We start from the raw sequence: 23,730 nt of genomic DNA on the forward strand, positions 1-23,730 counted from the left end.
ACACCTTGTTTCCATCAGCAGTTTTCTTCTCCTAGGCTGACTCAGCAAGGCATTTATGCACATTGGTTGGTGAACAAGTTTATTGGGATGTGCTTTAAGCTGGGTTTATCACGAATGCACCACAACAAAGCTGCTGTGGGGCAGCGCTGCTTGCTTAGCCAGCAAATTCCTTCTTGTCCAAATAAAACTAAATTATAGTTGCTTTATCCCTTGGGACCATGCTAGCTGATCACACATGGTCCTTGCCATGGTAATTGTTGCTCTTTATTTTCAAGTATCTCAAATATTTTGGTATATTTCATAAATTCAGCCTTGCCCTATGGGTCTGCAACTAGGCTCCTTATCCTAACTCTGTCATCTCCTCTAGTGTTATGCAGGCTTGATCACTGATTCACAACCAAAATGCCTCCTCTCTTGTCAGAAACTCTCTAGACTGGACAGTGAATCCAAGATCAGGGGCTCTTAAAAAGTGCCCATCTGAAGGGCCACGATCATGAAAACTGGGAGCTGCAAGTGGCAAAAGCACTGACGACTTGGGGGCTGAGGGGAGATTAGAATCCTAAGACCACCATAAACATTACTTTCCTGGGAACCATTTCTCTTTCCCATTCAGCCAGGAATTCCTACTGCACAGGCCATCATTCTAAATGCAACACTGCAGGGGCATGAAAACCACCTCTGTAAGGGACTTGCCCACCTCAACCCCCAAAGGCCTCTGAGCCATACTAATTGAAAAATGCAGGAAAACCTCCAGAGAGGGAAATTGCAAAGAAGTAACATTCCATGTGGAAATAGTGCAATAGCCACTTGCCTTGCCTGAAGAGAAAACAGTGCTGCACTTGGGTCAGACAGGAGTGGTAGTAAACATAGTACCTCTTCAGGTGTTAAAGATGCCTGTAAAATGTTGCTAGTCCAGGCCTCCTGTTTCAGGTAGGGTTATTTCACTGCTGTGCCAGCTTACTCAAGAAAAATCCCACTCAGATTTTAACTGATATTTTTAAATACTCTGGAATTGTTTTCAAACAGAACATGATTATTTGTTTACATAATAAAATTCCTTATGCCACATCAACTTTTTTTTTATTAGCATTGTCATGTTTCAACATCTGCTTAAACTTCTTCATACTACAACATGTACAAAAGCTCAACTGTTTCCAAACTATAGAGGGGTTACAAGAAGAATACTGCATATCATGGCAATTTCTGGTATACTGTTCCTGTTGTCATGATGGGATCATAGCTAGGAATATGCACAGTGAACAGAAAGGGGAACTGCACGACACTAAGGCCCCAAATCAGAAAGGGGTTGCTGTAACTGTTCAGAGAGCTGGGTGGGTCCCTAGTCACAGCTCCATCAGGCTGGATCACTAAGAGCTCCTGTCACCCAGTTGCTGAGATGTCAGTTTGGATGCCAGAAGGCCAGCAAGCTTCCTAGCATGCTGCACAGGTATTGGTGAGACAGGACTAACAAAGGACACTGGAAACAGGATAGATGGGAAAAGCTGGACAAAGTGCTCCACAGTCCCTGTAAGGAGTGCATCATTTCTGTAACCTACTCTGAGTAATTTCGCTTATCTAGTACTGAATTTAAAAAGTAAAACAACCAATCAACCAACCAACCCAAAGAAAAAAACTCAAACCAAAACCCCCTCTTCATTTTAGAGTCTGTATATAATGCAGAGAAAGATATCAAAGTATGAGGGTGGTCTGTGACACATTTCTCCAATTAGACACAGGATGTATTCTAAATCTGACAGACTGATCTAATCCTCCAGCTAGCAGGCATTACCTCTCTGTGCACAATAAACTGTGCTGAGGAGCCCAAACACATATTCAGCCTCTAGTACTGCTTAAAGAAGCCAAACATATTTGTACATTGGAGATCTAACATTTTGTCTAACATATGTAGATGTCTACTGTGACTGTAGACTAAAACAAGCAGAGCACAACCTATTGCCAGATCAATAAACCACATTTCCACAAATGCCACACAGTGGCCAGTCCTATACTGGCATTTATAAAAATAGCTACAGCACCCAGCAGGGTGGAGCTGGGGGTGTTTAAAGCACAGTCTGGATTTGTTACATGAGAAGACACTGAGGGAAGTTTATGAAGAAGTCCACCAAGGCAGTGCTACTCTTACAAGTTTTGGAAAGTTGGAAATTGCTGGATAAACTGAAGAACTTTCAGTACAAGTTTTATTTTTTTCCTCCCTCACATTTTTACCATTGGCATAGATAAGATATTTCTTATTTAAAAGAAGTAACAAGTGATCACTACAAAGAACATAGGTACAGACTCTGGATCTTACAGGACTAACATATTCCTGAGACAGGTATGTCGTGGCTGAGGACAGCCTCTCAACAGCTTGAAGATCATATGATTAAGTTGAAGATGTAGGGCCTTAACTCTTATGAGCTGCAGAAGTTATTGGCCACTTCACTATGGAAACAGAAATGCAATTACCTTTTATATCAACAGTCCTTTTCCTAAATTCAGGCTTCAGATCAGTTTTGCTTACCACAAAGAACACTTGAACTATTTCTGAACATAGATCTTTTTCTAGAACTGCTGGAACCTAGCAAAGCTGTCAAGCTTAGAAAACCAAGAAACCCGACATGGAGTTTTAAACATTTCAATAGTTACCAATTTATTTTTATAAAAAAAAATGGTAGCAATGTAGAATACAGCAATATTTTCTGGTTCCACGCACGCAGGTTGTGAACATTCCAAGCAATGTGTACATTTTGGAAAGAGACCAGACAAGAGAATTGACCAGAATGTTACTGAACACAGGAAGATTTTTAAAAAAGGCTAAAAATTAGGTACCAATAGTGTCTTCTTAATATTGCTTTCCTTATTGAAGACTGAAAATAAACCACTTGACTTCACAGATAGGGTTAAAAAATGTGGGGGAAAGACGGGGTGGGGGGGAAAAAAGGCTGCTACAACACTGCCATACCGTCAAAAAAAAAGAAAGAGATCATACTTCAGTATTTGCATACTTGATAGCAGCATTCTCCCATCGAACCATATGAAACTACAGGAAGAAAAAAAAAAAAAAAAAAAAGCAGTTATCCATCAGTATTCAAAAACCTAGAATGAAGTCACTAAGTAGAACACTTATTGAGAATTAATCAATATCTACATTCTTAGCTGCTTCCAACTTTGTTCCAATAGAAACATGAAGTTGTGTATCAGCTTTGTGTATTTTATTTTTGGCCTATTTGAATTTTTCCAGTTCATAGTTCACTGCATGCTTGGAATAGAGAGGGTCATTATAAATCCTTCTACACAACGAACTTTAAGTAGACAGCTGAAAATAAAATGTACTACTTGTAAACACACAAAAAAATACAAGCTTTTTTTGATTCAAGTGAGCACTGTTCCAGATAGATTATCTTCGGTATCTACCTCTTTCACCTCTGTCTCTGTCCCGGTCACAAATCCTCTCTCTCTCCCTTTCCCGATCTCGGCCTCTGTCCCGTTCTCTGTCTCTCCGATTATCTCGAGGCCGGTCGCGCTCCCGCTCTCGGTCCCTCTCCCGGGGCCGGCTTCTCCGACCACTGACAACAGCTTGCGTGCGGCGAAGGAAGTCATCTACCCTCATGTCATAGTCGTGCTGTGATGAAAGGAGAGCTCTGCTATTTTCTTTCCCAGATCAGAATTCCCTCCCTTATCTATAAGGCTGGCTGTAACTCCTCAAAAAGCCCAGTATTTAAAAAAAGGCAAACCCAACCAAACCAATTGTCCAGCACCCATGTGCAGAATCTGGGGTTCAAATGCCAGACACCAGCAAGAGACCTGAAAGCTAAGGAGCTTTCAAGCCAGCTAACAGAAACTTAATAATCCACCCTGTTTTCTGATGTGTCTGTAAGAAGTTTTAAACCACAAAATTCTGCTGATACAGTAATTTGTTGCCAATGAGCACAAGCAAAGTTACAGCCCTGTCCTTATTCAAACCAGGTTTCAGGATGAAAATGTTTAGAGGTGGACAAGTTGGAAGCCAATTTAAGCATACACCTCAGTTTAAGAGTATGAGAATTTTTCACCTCTACCTCACCAAGGAGAGAAAGACTTCTCAAATTTGCTGTAAGTGTGTAGTCAATCTAAACAACTGATCTTTCCAAGGAACTCTAATGCAGGTCGTAAACACACTGTTTATCATAGCAAACGAAGCTCAGGCCAGGCTACCCCTGGACCCCAGATTCCTACTCCAGCCTGCAGACTTGCATCCCCTCTGTCTGTGTGGACACTTACTACTCGTTTGTCTCTGTATCTCGCTTCATGGGGTACAGGATGATGTCCTGAGTATGGAGGGTGAGCTTGAGGTGGAGGTGCATGGTGCTGATAGTAAGGGTGGTGTGGTGGTTGCTCCATACCTGGATACGGTGGCTACAAGAAAGTTACAGGAAGTTTGTTGAAGCAAAGGAATGCACACAAGGAGTGCATCATTCAGATGGAAAACACAGCATCTATATAAAATCTGATCACAGCCTCCTAACTGAACAGCAGACTACTTTCCATTGGGCTGGCATGCTTTACTCCCTCTCTACCATTGCTTGGAAAAGTCTGGTAACCACCCACCCCACAGCCCAATATCCCTTCCTTCTGCACCTGCCTCAATATGACACTGTACACAAAACTTCTGCTATTTTAATGTGGCAGTTTCAGTTCTGGGTTTTTCAAACCTTTGTGTATAGAATGTGAATTCTGCCCAATCCGGTGAGCTCTTACAGAAACAAGTCATACTCATTCCTTATGAATTTTTTTCTATTCTAAATTAAAACCCAAATAATTTGCAAGTCAAATTATTTGAAAAAAATGCTAGCCCTCTTTTTTTGTTTTTATCAAAACTTATTTTGGCTGATTTCTTCCATTTCTTCAATCCGCACAGTCCTCCTTTGCCTAGTACCAAAGCATCTTGGCTTGCATTTTTGTTACAAAGAAAGTAAATGAAAGCACTGGATTCTAGGACAACTACTCGGACTGCATGCAGAAGAGGAGAGGAGGAGAAAGAAGGGAGTTTCTGGAGGCTTAACAGTTTAAACAAACTGTTTTCCCTCCCATCTGACAACCTTGCTTACTTCCTTCAGTTGTAAGGAGTTGTGTTTCAGCTGACAAAAATGAGAGGCTATAGGAGCATCTCTATACCTGGCACTGCTTTTTGCTCATTGCCAGTACAAACAAGAGCCAAAAGACTCATTATAGTTATACAAAACCAGGCCAGACTTACTACTAAATATAACCAAAATAACCTCACTATGACTACTTCTCTTGATGTGAAGGCCACAATTTGTACAACTGAACTATCTACATAGTTGTAGATATGTCCACTCATGTATCTGCTCATCTTTTTGAGAAAAAAAGTGCATTTCAGGGGAGGCTGTAATACAGAAAGACTTCGTTTAATTAGGTTCTGCAGCACATTTTGCTAGTTTCCTGCATGCTTCATCGCCATAGCCAAAAGCAAGCCACTGCACAACACTAGAGCCCAGCAGCCCATTCCATGAACCTGTTCAACAAGTCCACCTGTTTGATGCATTTGCTGTTTGAGAGCCAAGTACCATCAACATTTAGCAGGATACAGAATGTGATTGCACCCTCCCATCTAGGCTAAAGCAGGGTTCTGCTATTTCTTTAGAGCTTACTAAAAATGCCAGACTACTGTTGAAAGTAAATTTCAAAATACTTATAATCAATATTTTTCCCCTAAAATTTTTACACGGTTACAGCAAAGATACATTTTACAAAAAGCGAAGAGTTGAGAGCACACTGAATATGGCAGGCTCTTTTTGGGAGAAACAAAAAGAAGCTGTATGCTAAGGAGAAAAATCAAATTCAAAAAGACACAAACCATTCCTTGCCATGGTGGTGGTGGTCCCATGTTGTGGAACTCCCTCACGTAATCATTGTAGGACTAAAATGAAAGACAGTAATATTAAAATTTGTGTTGAGTGTTCTTTGGAAGTGCAGAAAGATGAATATAAAGTTGCCCAAAAAAATTGCATGCAGTAACTTACCCCATTTAAAAATACATCTCGTCGAACTCCTGAAAATCGTCTGTTGGGAATAAAAATTTATAGAACTAAATCCAATTTATCCGTGCAGACAAGTTACCAGGACATAAAATGAGTAACATGAACACACCTTACCTGTCTACTTCGGGATATCTGGGATCCTTTATATACCCTGTTCAAACATCAAGCAGTATTAATTCAATTTACTGTCTCAAGTTAACAATCTTAAAAACTATATTCATTAGAAAGTATCCTCTCATTTTGTGGCTACTACAAAATTATGTCTACCTGCTATTACCCTCACTTTTAAAATAACTCTTGAAAACTTACAGCTTCTAATAGACAATGCAGACAAGTAGTAGAATAAAAAACTGACATCAACAAACCCACTAAGAACTTGCACACAGTACCAACAAATATGCAAGAGGGAAACTGTGCAAATAACGACTTGAAATTTAGTCAAATGAATTAGGAATGCATATCAATTTGAAGAGTGCTGCCTCCAGGCATTTAGCACGTGGTTGTTACTACTTCCTAACTGCCTATTCAGTAGAATGTGTATTCAGTAAAAAGCTCATTTCCCAATATGTTTTGGATGCAATGCTACACAGAAATTAAAAACAAACTAAAAAGTATCTGGAAAAGCCCCACAGGACAAAGAATTCTTACAACTTCAGTAAATCCCTTTAAAGAGCTCAATAGAACAGTGCAAAACATCAGGCATGCTTGCACTACAATAAAATAGTGACCTTCACTATTTTTTAAAAAATCTTGTTCTGTTTTTTAAACAATGGCCTTAGAAAGATGCAGAGCAGCAACACTTTTTGCATAAAAGAATGCAGTCTTTGCAGACGAGCTGGACAGATACAGGCATGTTCTGAACAGGTTTAGAAATCTACGACTGAAATAACAGAATGCGCTTTTCTAAGAGATATGAAGCACAATTTGCTAGACTAAAAGCAACAAATTCTTAATAGCTGCTTTCTGAAGGAAAAAAAAAAGCTGCTATGAGCAGTGCTGTTGCAGTACCACTGCAAACATTTCTTTCTAGGGAACAACAAACTTCCCTTCATCATTAGATCCTCTTGTAAAACACAGTGCAACATCCTCCGCCCTAACTCATGTCAAGTTTGTAAAAAAACCTCTGAAAACATAACTGAATGCCTACCATCATCTTCACACAAAGGCTACTAGTCACGCAGTATCAGCTGATGTTCCCAGGAGCAAATTTCTCGAATATTTTCATTTGATGATTAGCATCTTGACAAGTAGGTCAGATCTATTTTTGTGCCCACATTAACACAGCACTTGAGAAGATCATTCACAACAATGTACACAATTCAACGCTCTTAAAAAGGGCTCAGCCTAGGTTAAACTCAGCTCTCAAACCAGTGAAACAGTGTCACTGACTTCTTGGAGAGGTGGGTTAAAGCAGCAGGCAGCACTTGAAACAAGTCACATTTTTATATCCAAGTTGTATCAGTATTTTACTTTTGAATTAATGAAGAGATGCTAAAAGAGAAAATACTCATGAATTGGTGCACACAAATCTTCATAGTAAGATATTAACCTGGTCTTTGGTGAAACTCAGGGGGATAGTCAATCCTTGGTTTCTTTCTGCTGTTATGAATATCATAATCTTCTGGTCGACGCCTACACAAATTAGATATCAAAGATTAAACAAGGTTGCTTGGAGAATTTGTCACAGCAGAATACCTCACAGGAATAGTCTGAGCTGCCCAGGATATCAATATAATCATTCTCAACTCTATTTGCTTCAAAATATTCTACAGCTTTAAATTTGAATTGAAAGAATCAGAAATAGCTCAATTACATACACTCCACTGTTACTTTCTGTCTACAGGAATTTTGGTAGTTAAGGAAGGAACTCTACCCAACTGTATCTTCATCCCAAACAAAAGGTGACAAATTTGTCTAAACCAAACTCAAGCTTAGGCATTAACATTACACTTTCCACATTACATTTTGCACCACCTATTGGACAACAAAGAATTTCACAGAACATTGCAGTCAGAGGGTATGAAGACTACCGCATTTGATAGCTAATGGGTAAAGAATTCAATAAAAGGTCTACTTCCACAACATTTATGAATAAAACTCTGCATGCTTTGTGAAATTGCAACTTAAACTTGAATAGGCCAATTGTGCTATTTATAATAATTTCTGTTCTAAGCAACTTACTAGCAATGCACTGGTGCATTTTTCAATTTAATAACACTCAAGCTTCCTAATAATTAAAATAATTAGGGCTGTTTTCTATAAAAGCAGTTCTTTGACAGAAAAGATATTAAGAACTCTGCTCTTCCTTATAAAGTTACATTCCAGTTGCTGTTAGGTTCAGAAAGGAGCTGACAACTGGGTGCTTATTTTGCTCCAAGGTACATAAACATTACTGTACTGGGAGACTCTAGTGCTAATGTAACAGTGTTTCTAAACACAAAGCAGCTACAGAACCATTCCCTTCTCACCCCCCCTTCCCCAACAGTATAATTCCTTATGACAAGACATTAACACTTTCTTATATTGCTTAATTACTGTGCAACTTGCCGGCTGAGTAACAAGCTTATATAGCTTTTAGTTTTATAAATAGTGACTTCTTCCTCCCTTCCCCAACTTCAGTCATTAAAGCCCACCATACCCAGTTACTAAGCTTTTTAAAATGGAAGCAGATTCTTTAGTATGAGCAAAAAGCCCAAAAACCAAAGCAGTTGCATCTACAGCAAATTCAGATCAAAGAAAATAAAAGCTGGTGTAAAGAATAAACATACCGCTTTCTTGTAGTTTTGAGAGTGCATTTACGACCGGTATAAAATATGATAGAAACAGTTCATATAGTAGTCCAACTACTGACTTTAAGCTGTAAGCCACATACATAAATGGAGGCCCTGGCAGGCTTGAGAAGGTGTGGTGGTGTTATATGTATAGTTTGCAGTCCATTGCAAAACCTTCACTTGTATATACTTTATTGCACTGGAAACCTCTTAGCTTAACTCCAAAAGCCATCTTGGTGTTCAGTCCTTTAAAGCCAAAAATAGGGGGGCGCTGCCAGGTTTCCTCCTACCTACTCGTTACAGTGTCCTTTTTTTTAAGCTCAAGGAAATGGGGACTCTTGTTGGGGCTCTGTACCTACCACAGGATGTTTCCACAAAAAGGAAACTTAACCAAAGGTTTCAGCCCAAACCATACATCAGTCTGTATGCAAAGTGGCTACCACGGGGAAAAGGTGTTTGGCAGAAGGGCTAGTATCAGTTCTTTGCAAAGACTTCTCCAATTCTGTAACAAGTTATACCCCCTTTTTTCTGGAAAATGATGTTAAGTTCATAAAGCAGTGATCAATAACCATGTCGATCCTCTAAAAATACTTTAAGTCCACAGGTACTGCCAGCATCTGGAAAGGTTGTATATACAGACACAGCAACAGCCATTCTTTTTGGTTTGTTGCCGGGTCTCCAAGGGCCACTTGATCCCTTTTGGAAAGAACCTACTGTTTTCAGAAGCTCAGCAAGATGTGTGAATTCAGTGGTTACATGTTAGAGAATATTTGGCAATAGGGTTAACACATCACGGTGACACAATTTGAAACAGTCCCAATAATGCTCCTCTTGAATATCAAAATAACTTAAATATTTTATCCTCAAAATGAGGCGGCATCTTCTGCAAAATTCTAAGTGATCCTTATAAAAGTCCCATATTTGATAAGGCTTATCCAGAGACACACCTGAAAGAAAAGGCTTTTACAAGATATTAACACATTTTTGGCATATAAATATTTCCTCCTCTCCATCTAGCCTGCTCATAATCAAGCCAAGCTTACCTACAGCTAGCATTACAAGTTGCATTAGCTCAACAAATGATCTAGTCTAAACTAGAGACAGAATTTTAAGAGCTTTTTTCTGCAAAAGCAAAGATCCCCATTTTCCTCTTGAAAAATGACAGACCGGGGAACCATGTGAAATCCTCAATGAAGCCACAAACTTGTCCATGCAGCTTGATTTGAGGATTTTCTCTCTTCTTTATCGCAGGGCAAGCTTTGACGAATCACATTCCTCCATCACGTTATTCTGACACATGTGCCTATTATCAGTCCAAAGAACGTTTCTAACCTTCCCACGTCCCGAACGGGGTCTCGACGGGATGGGCGTCCTCTTGATCGGGGTTGTGAGTGCATTCTTCTCTTGTGCCTCATTTTATGAATGACTTGATACAAGTCAATACTTTCATCAGGAGGGAAGAGAAGGCAAAGTTGGGTTCCACATTCCGGCTCAATTTCCTAGAATTAGTTAGAAGTTCAGTAGTGGTTTATAAACTGAAGAAATTAAACTCTCCCCAAATACACTGACAACAGACATTTAAGGGGAAAAAAAAAAAAGGACATTTCAAAGAGATTTCAGTATCACTAAACACAGCAAAATTCACTTACATTACCTTTAACTCTTTAGGTACTAATTAGAATTTTCATTAAATAGTCCAATACTTTGGGTAACCATATCTTCCCACGAGACATACAGGTCACATCACTGTTTTGCTATAAAATCAGAGGACTGTTTTTCATCACAAAGAAAATGATTACCTATTACAGAAAGAAAAGTGACATACGTAGGGAAAAAAATCCATCCCAGCTTCATATATAAGGCCATGGCCTGATGAAGTTGACTACTACCACTCAGTTCTTCATTGTATGGTAGACAGTTCCATGAAAACACCAACTCAAGGTCTGACCACAGTCAAAACAAGCAGTTTGTCTGCTCAGGGTTATTGAAAAGAACACGGAATAAGAAAGCCATTGTATCACACTGAATTTCACGTTCCACCCACACCTTAAATATTGGGTGCAGTTGTGCCCTTGCATCATCAAAAAATAGGGAGACAATAGAAATGGGAAGCTTCAAAGCAGGGCACCAAGAATAACGAATTAATGCAACAATTCCTACATGCAATGACTAAAAAGGTCAGGTCTCTCCAACCTAGATTAAAAGTGAAATATGTGGGATATGGGGAACAAGATGGAGATAACGGGATCATCAGACACCACAAGTTGTCTGGAGGAGAAAGGGACAGACATGAACTTGCTGACTCTCTCTTCCGGTACAAGAACTTGGGCCATCAAATAAATCTAGCAGGAGCCAGGTGCAAAACAATCCCAAGAAGTGCTTCTTCAAACTGGTGACTGCAGGCCTGCAGAACACCTTCCCAAATGATGTTGTAAAGGCAGATTTTCAGTGTACGTGTTGTCAGAAGAGAGATCCATTCACAGTTGTGCAAATATAAATGGATAAATGACAACCACTTCAGGAAATAAGCAGACTTGAAAAGCAGGAGAGCAAGCATCAGGCAATGCTTGTCCAGACTATAACAGTACAGTAATTTGATGAAAAAAGCTGAAACCCATGTCCAGACTGCAAGTCTACTGTAGACAAAACATTAGGAAAAAAAAATAAATTTCCTTGGCCATTTAACAGGAGCTAAGTTAATTGAAAAACTTTTTTTTTTAAGTTCACACTAAACTAAAAACAGTATCAAAACTATTATTCTTCTCCTGCTACACAACAAAGCAAACATATCTGTGGGCAAAACAATGCAACATGGAGTTGACATTTTCCATACAGTATGGAGATTACCTCCCACCTTGTCTTAAGAAAGCAGAACCTGTTATTTTACCCACACCTTGGGTACATGATGACAGTAGCAACATACCTCCACTCTGGTATGTCTGACAAGACAAAGAACCAGCCCCACTTGAAATTTGCTTAGCATATATTCTATAATGGGAGTCTATGCCTTAAGCAATACAGTACATATAAAAAAATGTAATGCAGAGCACAACTAGAAACACCAGACCTTTTTCTTAAAACCTGATTAGCATATGGTTTGCACACTATACAATGCAAGGCACATCACATTTCAAATTCAGAATACCACACAGTTTTGAAGCAAACACTGTTTATCATAAAGATGAAAACAGAATTGGCACTGTATTGTTTCCTTTCCCTTCTTCCACGGCAGCATTAGAAAGAAGCAAAATACCTTTGCCACAGCACTCTACTCCAAGTAACTGCTATAAAAACATTCCTACTCTCCTGCACATTCTAAGCTGGAAGCAAGCACTAGAGGATGTCAGTTATAGAAAAAAAGTAAGAATTAACAAACCTGTCCATCGCGTCCAATCTTTACTGGCTTATGTTCGTTCCAAGGATTGGTCAGGTGAGCAGATTTAGTGAACGGCAATTCCCGCCTAAATATGCAAGTGGCACCATTTATAGTTTTGCCTCAGTTTTTTTTATTAAGAAAATAATTAAAAATGTATACAGCAGGAGATTACACATAAAATAATCCTGTTATCCTTCGTATAGTTAGGTCTCTGCACATATTCTTATGGTCTATATATTAGTAACTGAAGACTTCACTTGGACTTATTCCAGTAGTAACTGATATAGTTCATACTATACAGGCCCTCCTTTAAAAGAGAGTATCCTGGTCTTTATGGAATATTGAGATTGTGTTTGTTTATTATCTCACCATCTGAATACACTGACCAGTCTCTACATGTGGTAGCTCTTGGCACATACTTAAATCCCTGAGCACTGACCAAACTATGAAGCTAGAAGTGCTTTGAGCTGGAGGTGGGAGCCAGTAGCTTCAAGAGGACCTTTCCAACACAGATTTTTCTCTAATTCAAAGTCTCACTTTTCCTCTATTCAGTCTTTCTGGCAGTCCAAAGTACTTGTACAACCATGCAATGTGTTTCACGGGACTGCTGTAACTTTTTTCCTTAATAAGAGATTTAAAATCTTTTCTGTAAGAACATACTGCTCACAACCTATACATTATGCAATACTTGCACTACGTCATATGTTGTTTAAGAACAGTAGTATTTTCTTTGTTCAGTCAGATCAAAACAGAAAAAAAAAATTAATGTAAGGACAAATCTTTTTCATCCACAGCTGTCTATTCAAGTGAGCAGTGAGGATAGATCTCTGGTTGAATCAAGTTTCAGAAGGATGCTTTTGGCACTTGAGTAATATGCAAAAGTTATATTATAATGCCTTGTTACTAACAGCAACATAAATGCACAATTGGTTACCTGCAAATCCAGTCAATTTTAAAGACACCTCCCAACATTTTTGCATTCATTCCTGCAGGCAGCACCCAATGTATAGGTGATCCTCCATGATGGGACTCTGAAGATAATCTTGCAAACCCTGAAGGATTTTGTATGAATTGTAACAAAGATACAACAGAAAGGCTATTGCATATTGAACTCACTTTGACTCACCTTGAAAATAGCTCACTTTTCCTTACCTTGGAATTTGCCACTCTCTCTTACAGAAAATATCAAAATAACACTCCTCGCTGATCTAAATGCAGCATTAAGCTTCTTTTCATTCACTGGAAGTGTTGACCATACTCCCTAAAACAGAAAAACACCCACCCCACCACCAAAACATAACAGTTAATCTCAAGTGATTTAGCTAACATAAATATGTAATGTAGATGAAGAAAACAAGACCAAAAGATTGTACTGGAGTAGAAGATAATAGAAACAAGAAACATACTGCTAAATTATTTTCCATCAAGAAATATTTTAGCCTGCCTTGTACTAAAACTTTTAAAACACTGGCTTTTCAACCTTTTTTGAACACTGAAGATGCATTTAGATCATCTATAAGACTTCCATTGTAATTATAATGATGGGCAGTTAACTTAAAAATAGTAAGGATGAAAGTTTTCACATGTTTCAAGTGACTTAGGGAATTTATGTATTATATAACACACAGGAATTATGCAAAACCAACAGAATACTACTAAAAGGTGGGCAGGTAGACTTGACTATAGTACTGCAGATTTGCTGAGGACAGTTTGCAGACTTTAAAATTCTTTCAGTGAAATGCCAGCAACATGAAAGACACTGAAGTAGCAATTTAAAATGGCACAAATCAGTTTGTTTAGCCCTACACATCTCCTACTACTATTATCATCTTTTCCATTTCACCAGCTGTTATGCAGCCACACAATAAAACCCAACCTGTTTAAGGTGCCAGCTGAGCTGATATAGAATAACAATTTATTGAGTTACTCCTCTATCCATTTTCTGGGTAAACAAGCTTCAGCCTCAGAATAGGCTATACATTCCAAAGTCAACATTCCTTCCCTTGCATTTTTTTAGCACAGGGGAGTACTTATGCCCTACTCTGAACTCAGATCAGTGTTTGTCTGATTCTGGTAATTCACTATCACCACCAGAGAATATCTGGGGTTTTTGCTAGCTTTCAGTCAGATTACATGGCTTTTGGCTGCTTGTAAAGCCCTGCTGTGAACTCAACAACCTATTACACTGGCACCACAAAAGTGAGTTTCATGAAAGTCCAACATCAAAGCACTGATGCCTCTACACTTAAGAGACAAACCATCCACTTCAATAACTTCAGGAACAAGGATACTACTGCAGCTCCATATGTGGCTGAAGCACAAAAAAGGATAGACTCCTTTACAGAGTCACCAGTCAGAATGGTGTTCACTGCACCTTCAAAGCTGGAAGGAGAGGCGAGAACCAAACATGCCTAGGACTTTAAGATTTGTTTAATAATTTTGATGCTATTTTCATCCTAATTTAAAAACCCTTCATTAACAGAATCACCTACTCTATGTATATTGTGTAACAGCAAATCAAGTATTTTCTCTATGACCTGTTCCAAAGAACACATGCCAATACAAAACCACCAGAGTGGTGCAATAGACACCTAGGGCAATTCCTCAACAGCTGAAATCTGGTGTTCTGGAATCCCTCCCAAAGAACTCACTCACACCAGCACTGCCAGGCATACATTTCCACAGTAAGGCTTCAGATCCTGAATCACCTGACCAAAACTATTCATGTAGCACTAGAAAAAAGCCAAACAACCTTTTGAACCTTCTCAGAGCACAGCAATAGGAACAGAGGTGCTGATGGATGGGAGAAAATACCACCCCAGCATTCCCGACAGAGCCTGGCTTAGGATGTTATCAAACAGACCCTAAGGCCCCTTTTAACCCCATTCTTGCCAAGATAAATTGCCAGTGGTCTAGGACCTTTCCTAGGTTACGCTGGAAGCCAAAGAATCAAGGCACAGCAGCTTTGTTGCTGCATCCACTGGGATCCAAGCAATAAAGAACATAACGCATCCAACTACAAACTCTCCCAAACTGAGGCGAGCGTGTCTGAAAACAGACAAAGGGATCAGTTTGAAGAAAATACAACATACCTTTGCCTTAGCAAGCGATACATTTTCATGGTTATTACTCTTGATGAGAAAGAATCTTGCATCTTGGAGAATGTATTTAAGTTTGCTTGTTTGGTCTGAAAAGAAAACAAAGTATCAAATAAGCTGAACCGCAAATACTTACCAAACATGTTGCTTTGAGTACAGATAGTTGCTTGCTTCCTTCAAAATACACAGTATCCCACCCATTTCCTATCTATGTATTATCACAGTCAACCACCCAACTTAAATTCAAAGCTGCAGAGCACAAAATGCCAGGGGAAACCAAACCAAAACTAAAACTCAGATATCCAAGTAAAGAAAAAAGTAAAATAAAATCAGCATGATTCAGTGATGTTCCGATATGTAGGACTTATTTCCTTGCTTAAAGATCTTTGCATAAATGATGGGTAACACTCGTAACAAGCACAAACTGTTCAACAGAGAATAGTGAATGCTGTTCCTCTTTGCAGCTTTAAGCACTTCCTTTTTAAATTTGCTGCCTCTGCAAAGAGCACAGTGATTGAACTTTTTGCATATCGCTCTCAAAACATGCAAAAGTAGCTCAAGATTCAATTATCATGCTCAGAACAATGACGTGCTTAAATTGATTTATATCAGAACATCACTACTTACAGGTAATTTAATCAACAGAGACAATGGCTTGCTATGGGGCATGCATTAAAAATTCAAATTTAAATGATACCTTTTTGGACAGCACGAACGGAAGATGATAATTTCTCATGCTTCTTTTCTGAACCTGTGTTTAGCCAAAGTACATTTGTTCAGATTGAGCCTTAATAGAGATAATATACAATTTCTACAGCCTTGTCCCATACAATTTTCATTCATGACAAATTATGCTTTCTAGCGCGCACCCACACACACAAAAAATACTATTCAATGTGCACGAGTGTTTTGTTTTGTTGGTTTTTTTTTTGTTTCAGTTTTGGGTTGTTTGATTTGGTTTTTTTTTTAAATAATATTTGAACAATTTCCTACTCAGAAAACTAGTCACTGAATCATCATCTTCCAAGTTTAAAAAAAATAAAAAAAAGTGAAATTTCCACTTAAGCAACAGAATAGCATTAAAGTAACAAGAAAGCCTACTTCCCCCCAAAGGTATCCACACACAACATGCCAGAAGTCAATACCAATTATACAAAGCTACAGATCCTATAAATCTCTACAGCCAGTTACATTTATTTTAGATTACACATTAAGATTTGATGCAAGTCACAATGACAAGCAACAAAAGGGAAGAATACCTGCATATGATTCTGATGCAGAACTCCCACTTCTGTCAAAAACAATTGGAGAGATACCTCTAGCTCTCTTCCTCTCCTTCTTTTTCTCATCTAAAAGAAATCATAAAAAATAAAAGCCATACTTTAAACACAGGCAAAGTTGAGATTAAAAAGTAATGAGACAGGAAAACAGCATCAGTAAAAGTGAAGTTACCATTTGGCTCGCACATTAAAATTGTGGTTGTTGCCACAAAACTATCATGCACAGAAGAAGCAAATGCTAGTTACTCAAGCTTTTCATTCACAAAAGGAAGATGAATAGCACAAAGCTATTAAATCTGTGCAATGTTTAGAGACAGAATTTATTATTATTATATTTTTAGTAAGGGTGGGTTAGCGTTTCTTTCCAGCCTTCACCCAAATGTGCAACATCTAGCACAAACCGTGTAGCAACAGTGATATGAGCTCATTTGCTCAGAGCTCAAAACCAGTAAGAGACAGGAAAACAAAACACTGTGGCACACGGGCAATTATTTCACTCTTAAGAAAGTGTTACATTATACCACAGAATTTTTTAGAACAGTTATTACAGCTTCACTTGTCTTTAGGTTACACCTTGCTGTCTCTAATTCCATACAGCAGAGCTGAGCTAAAAGAGGCAGCATATTAAGCAGGATGACCACCTATGGAGACTTCAGACAAGGAAGATACAAAATAGGAATCTTAACAGGATTGCAAGCTGTTTTCCTAGAAAAAACAAACAACGAACAGCCAAACCCAAAAGTATTTACGTCATTAGCACTTCACATCTGCAAGTTAGGACCAGCTACAATATACAAATACAAACCAATTGTTTCTAGTTTCTGCTTAAAACATTTATTTCATTCTAAATTTGCCCTAATAATTTCAACTTAGGTTTAGATTTCATATGCTGAGCACAGCCAATACTTAAGATTCAGCTATCCTTCCCCAGGGACATAATGTTTTACTACACCAGTCTACCTGGTCACTCATCTAGATGGACACCAAACAGCTCAACGCTGAATTAAAATTAATCGTGTGGAAAATGAAGCCATTAGATACCCAAGAAAGTACTAATTTTAGTGTTACAAAGCATTGAACAGCAAGGCCAAAGCAGTCAAGAATACAATGAATCCTCAACACAATAATCTGGATATTCACAATTTTGTTTTACCACTTTCCAGTACATTTTTTCCTTGCCTATGGTATTTCATCATTAACATCTTCCTGACTTCTGCCACCACGGCTTACTTTCAACGTGGTCAGGAAGTGGTTATTTTTCAAAGCAGTCAAACTTTCCGTGGCCAGGTATTTCACATTAGCATGCAAGATGCTGCCTACCTGATGCATCTGAACCAGACCCAGATCTGACTGACCCATCTGTGAAAGAGGCAGATTCAGAATCAGAATCACTGGCTTCACTCCGTGTGTCATAGTCATTTCCTTCCTTCTGATCCCTCTCATCCTGTTCATACTCTTCTTCATCTTCCTCCCCATCTTCTTCCACCTCTTCATCCTCCTCCCCTTCATCATCTTCCTCTTCTTCCATTCCTTCCTCCTCATTCTCTGTGTTGCCTTGTTCAGAGGAACCACTACTGCCAGTCTCGTGATCTGAACAATATTCCTCAGAGTTCACCTCTTCTTTAGAAGAATGGCTAGATCTGCTTGGTCTTCTATCCACATCATGCCTGATTCTCTGATGTTTAAAGAAAAAGTGAATCAGCAGTCATATAACATTGTCAGGATGCACACACAGTCCTAAGAGAACGTGCCTTACAAAGTCTCATAAAATTGCTTTATTTATAAGGCAGCAAGAATACTTAATACCTCTGAACCATCCGGTGTAGAAGACTTTGCCCTTCTGTCAATATCCCTCTTCCTCATGTAAGATTTTTCTGGTTGTCCTTTATAAGGTTCCCTGGAACTGCTTGACATTCGCATCTTCCGATCGCCATCTGGGCGCTTGTTTCTGTCAGACCTCTGGTACTCCTCAGTCTTGTACTCTGACACCAGCTTTCCTTTCGTACTCACTATTCTCTTGTTATTGCTAACTGATGAACTGGGAGGCTTTGGCATCATCTGCCTTGAGGAATGCACAGAAGGTTTTTGCCTCTTGCTTTCAGCATTTTCCATCCTGTCAGTTTTTCTTTTTGATCCTTAAATAGAAAGAAATATCAAATTCAGTGTTATTTCTGATATCAAAACAAAAACTGTAGAGGCTTCGACATCCTCTATTTTAAGTAATTACCCTGTTGCAGTTATAGGCAACATCTTCCAGTTGTAGGCTTTGCAGCAACACTCAAAACCTGCTGCTTAGGAACAGCTCATGTTCTAAAACGTATTTTACTTGTAAGACGTATGTGTTTCTCAGATTTTACACTTGGAAATCCTAATTTAAATGCTTAGGGGATTGGCCTAAAGCCAAATAAAGAACTGAGCTGGAATCAGACTTTGCAACCCCTTCGCTCCACTTCCATCTCACTTCACTGAGCCAAAAAGGACAATCATTTTCTAACAGCAAATGAATTCAGAACAAGCCAGACTCAGCAACTGCTCTTGAGGAAATGGATCTGACTGTTTGCTTGGAGGGTCAGGTGAAAAAGTACATGTCCATGAAATAAAGACTTTTGGAACTCATTCACTCTTTGAATCAAGTTATAAAATCCACTACTTCAAAGACTAACTGAAACAAGACAGACATTTTTACCACTTATGTTCCTGCAGAACAACCACTACCAAAGTCACATACCCTTTTTCTCACTTTTGTCTTGCTCACTATCGGGGTTATACAACTCATCATCCTGGTCAGGAGCATCAGTCAAAATGTCATCCAGAACATTCAGTTCACCATCTGAAAATACACAAAAAAAGTCAAAACCAACCATAAAAAGTCTGGATATGTAAACCACAGAACTAGTAGTTACAAACCCAAACATTTCCTTCAGGGCTACAGATTTGCAACAAAGCAAAAAATTGACGTCTTCTTGATTTATTTCTATGCTTTCATTTGGGAGGATGAGGTAGAGGAAATAAAAAAAATTAAAATATGTCACAAGATGTATTTAGACCTCTAAACAAGGTCCAAGTTGGCTCCTCATGTCACAAAAGCTTTTCAGCAAAGTTGACCTACAAATGGAAGCTGAACATAAAATTTTAGAAAAAGGGAGACCAGGAGGTAGTCTGAGTGCCATTAGTAAAGAGAAGGGACCCTTATCTCTGCAAAATTCTGAAAATTGCATGATAAATTAATCTCTCTTCACTATTTTTGTTGTCATTGCTGTGTTAGAATGGTGGGTTTTGTGGTTCACTAACAAATAGAAAAAACATAATGGAGAAAACAGTATTTATTTGCTGCATCATTAACTCTGAGTTGTTCTGAAAAAAAACCCCACAACTTGATCAAAAGGTCAAACGTTAAAGAAAATTAATGCCAGAGGCAGTAAATGACCACACCTGCTCAAAAAATTTTAAAATCTGTCACAATTTCTGGCTGTTTCACTTTGCCTGAAACCAAAAGGGATATATGGTGATCCTATTAGAAGGAGGAGTCACAAGCTTTAGGGTAGCAGATCTATATTTCAAGCACTTTAAAAAGAATGAACTAAGCCTAAACATGCAAAGGGAAAAATAAAAAAAGTATTAATTTTGGAATCTCTCCAGAATTCTTAGTTCTTTCCACTTTGTGATTGATTGCATTTTCTGTGCTCAGGAAAAAGAAACCGGAGCAACCTCCAAGGATTCAGCTGGTTTACAATATCCGTAGCAGACGCAAGGTAAGGACTCCAGTACTGCATGAAACTGAGGTAATGCAGCAATTAAGTCCTCCAGAGTCTGGCAGCTTGTCTATCTCAAAATATTCAGCTGAGCCACAAAATAAAATTAAAATTTACAGCTTGATATTGAAAAACCCCAAACTTAGTCCACACACTATATATTTTTATATATATATATATGTAAAAATTAGTATTAAAATTGTCTCTCTACTCTATACTACCAAGTCTGAAGTCAGCATGTGCACTAACTTTCCTGCTGGCACTTCTCCACATTTTCAGTGGTTAGGGAATGCAGAAGTGATCCCTGGAGTGCTCAGTTGGTGTCTCTAATGCAAAGGAAATGGTGCAGAGAGAAGTGGATCAAACCTTTCCCAGGCAGTTTACAGTCAGCAGGCATTTAAATGCAACACAAACTTGCATTGCAAATCACTTAGGAACAGCCCTTTATGTTTGTAGACATATATCTATAGCAAATATTCTTGCTGTAACTGATAAATATATGAGAGTCAGATTCATGGCTGTGTAACTGCCAAACACGGGATGCAATTTCCTGGCTTGCATTCTGCTTGTCCACAGGAAACTTGGCAAGTCTAGAGCACAAGGTTTTTTTACTGGACACTAATGAAAAAGAGGTGCACTGAGATTAGAAAATTAAACATATCATCCATCTCAAATCACATGTATGGAACCTTAGATTTGTTTCCCTCTTGGTGAGACAACAGCATACTTGAATAAACTAGATTTAACCTACCTACTGCAGCAGCATTGAAAGGTGCTAAAAGACTCCTGTATCAGCTCATTCAGAAGTATAAGAAGGAAAATTTAACAGAAAACGCAAGTCTGATGCACAGTCTTTCCTAAATCCCTTCCAGGTTAGATGGGCCTCATTTGCAGCTGGAATGTTAAAGAGGGTGCAGGAGACAGGAGCAGGATCCCCCATCCCCTTCTATAGGCACATCGACCTGATTTGTCTAGAAGCACATCTCCAGATTTATTTAGCAGCCTGCCTCCTGTCTCGCACTGGATACGCTGCTTGACTGACTTGCACAAGATCATTTCTCTCACTGAACCGCCATTGTCAGTGTTCAACCTGAAGAGCCAAATTATCTCGGAGAGGCACCAGGAAAAACACCAAAGCAGAAACAGAAAAATGGCAGAGGACAGGTGTTTTATAGTCCATCACCACTGAAGAGGGAGGGACCAAATGAGTTCTTTCTGTGACAGATACTCCCAACAGGGCTCTCCTGCGTCTTGTCTTTTGCGGGATCCTTCCACGAACAAGTTTAACTCACCCAAAATAGTAGGAAGGTAGCCTGGGAGGCCATTTCATCTGCTGCCCAGGAGAATTAGAACTATTGGAAGGGTCCAAGCAAAAATCCAATTTGGCACGCAAAAGAAATAAGACCCTGTGATCTAAAACTAAATAGGTCTGCAAGCCTTAGTTTTGCTTTTTTAAAGTAGTAAAACAGCATTTCTCTTCCAATGGGAGCACTTACAGCAGAAATCAGTTCAGCTGCAAATGTGCATCAACACTTGTTATTCAGTCAAAATAATCCCTTTCACATGAGAAATAATTAAAAACAAATTAAAGTAAACATATAACTTGACCACTGGCAGTGATTAACGAACACTAAAAAAAATTCAAGCCCAAGTGGATAAATATTTATACGAACAGAAATTTATAGATGACAACAGCAAACATTTCAAATTCACGGCTCATCCACAGTGGGCGATCAGATCTCTTCTGACACAACCTGATCACATCCCAATCTACCAGTCTTACAATAATACCACTAAGGATCAAGCACCACCAATAACTTTATTTATTATTCTGACAAAATCTACTGGGAATTTTCCAAGTCATATAGATTCAAAATAAATATCAGACAGCAAACCTTTACCACTCCGACAAAGCCATTTTGTGGACATATATCCTGCAAAAGGCTTTACCGGAAGACATTATTCTCCACAGAAATCCAAATGAACACAATCCAAGCCATACTACCCTAGTGACACTTTGCCCTTTTTATAACTCCACAACTCTCTGCACTAAGCACCAAATGGCAATCTGCTACACCTAACTCCGGTTTGGCTTCTTCAAAGAGGTTATTTTGTGAGGACTAACATAATCTCACAGATAACATGCGGATCACTTCGGCTCCCGTGGATAGCGGTAGCCACTTACAAGAGCTGTGATTCTATTATTCGACACTAATTGCCCTAGATTATTATTACTCCAGAGTAATGACTCTGAAGTCGTCCGATTCCTCTAACTCAAATTTATTTACCCACAGTGCCCAGATTTCACAGCTGACTACAAAAAGCCGAGCAACAATCGGCAAAGTAAGATTCCAACACCAGTTTCTAATTACTAAGTAACTACATCCCCCCACAGAAAACCGTGCAAAAAACCCCAAAACCAAAACGGCCTAGGGATCCAAGCAGAAACAAAAAGCCGCAATAAAAATAGCAAATACTTTCTGCGACAAGACAACCTGCAGTAACTCGCTGTCGATGATGTAAAACTTACGGCCCACGAACTTCTCCCTCTTCCCGCTGCTCGAGTCACCTTGCCCCGAGCCCGCTGCTGCCGGGACACCAAAGTGTGAGGGGCCCTATTACCGCCTGCTCTCCAAAAACCCACAAGAAGCGCTTCCGCAAAAAATAAAATCATCCTCGAAAGGTCATCTCTGACCCCGCCGCCCCTCCGCTCCCCCGGAGGAGACGGACGTCTCCCGGTTGAAGGCCCAGCACCAGCTTCCAAGGTGGTCCCGGGGAAGGGGGAAGGCTTAGGTGGGGATCGGGCCCCCGCCTGAGCCTTCCCCCTTCCCCGGGGCCTAACGCTTGCCCCCCTCTCTACCGCCACATACCCTTCTCCTCCCGGCCATCCGTCGCCATCCCGCCGCCGCGACGAGCGCCTAAGATGGAGGCTCCGTCTTCCTGCACGTAGCGCTTCCCTCTTCCCACAGGGCGCCGCTTTGTTTACGCTCCCCGCGTCAGAGCGCGCCGTGGGCGGGCGGCGTCGGGGCATGCGCCGCGCGGGGCCGTGAGGGCGCAGGCGCCATGTCAGCCCCTGGCGGCTCTGGGCTGCGTTTGGCTGGCTGGGCGGGGAAAGGGGGAGGTTTTCTGCTCTCGAAGTGCGGAAAGGTCGCATTTCGCCCGTGGTGTTGTGGTAGCTGCGTGTGTGTGGTGTTGGAGCCCTTGCTGAGAGTCTTGAGTGGGGCAAAGTTTAACAGTACTCAACCCCTGGTGTTGGGCGTTGCTGTTCCCTGGTTTTCTCTTGTTTTTTACCTTCCCGCCCCCCGTTTTTTTCCGTTCTCCTGGCAATGAGGCCAGTTCAGAGGAGGGTTACCAAGCTGATGAGGGGGCTGGAGCACCTCTCCTATGAGGAAAGTTTGAAAGAATTGGGATT

General features: G+C 39.7%; 1 protein-coding gene across 4 annotated transcripts; it reads right to left on the bottom strand.

The window, feature by feature from the left end:
* Nucleotides 1–2,633: 2,633 nt before the first annotated feature.
* Nucleotides 2,634–23,298, bottom strand: YTHDC1 (YTH domain containing 1). Of its 4 annotated transcripts, XM_030947145.1 has the most exons (18): nt 23,189–23,298; nt 19,295–19,396; nt 18,373–18,701; nt 17,887–18,241; nt 16,546–16,635; nt 15,984–16,037; nt 15,281–15,375; nt 13,341–13,449; nt 13,123–13,240; nt 12,189–12,273; nt 10,145–10,311; nt 7,591–7,673; nt 6,156–6,192; nt 6,024–6,063; nt 5,858–5,920; nt 4,261–4,395; nt 3,415–3,622; nt 2,634–3,040 (listed from the first exon to the last, which is right to left on the bottom strand). In XM_030947145.1, the coding sequence occupies exons 1-18, from the start codon at nt 23,214–23,216 to the stop codon at nt 2,991–2,993; spliced, it is 2,148 nt and encodes a 715-aa protein (XP_030803005.1). In that variant the 5' UTR covers nt 23,217–23,298; the 3' UTR covers nt 2,634–2,990. The 4 variants fall into 4 exon arrangements, with proteins under 4 accessions (XP_030803005.1, XP_030803007.1, XP_030803006.1 ...); XM_030947147.1 differs by lacking the exon at nt 15,984–16,037; XM_030947146.1 differs by lacking the exon at nt 2,634–3,040 and having other exon boundaries at nt 3,103–3,622.
* Between the last annotated feature and the right edge of the window lie 432 nt (nt 23,299–23,730).

This window comes from Camarhynchus parvulus, chromosome 4 (genome assembly GCF_901933205.1).
Source record: "Camarhynchus parvulus chromosome 4, STF_HiC, whole genome shotgun sequence".
NCBI lineage: Eukaryota > Metazoa > Chordata > Aves > Passeriformes > Thraupidae > Camarhynchus > Camarhynchus parvulus.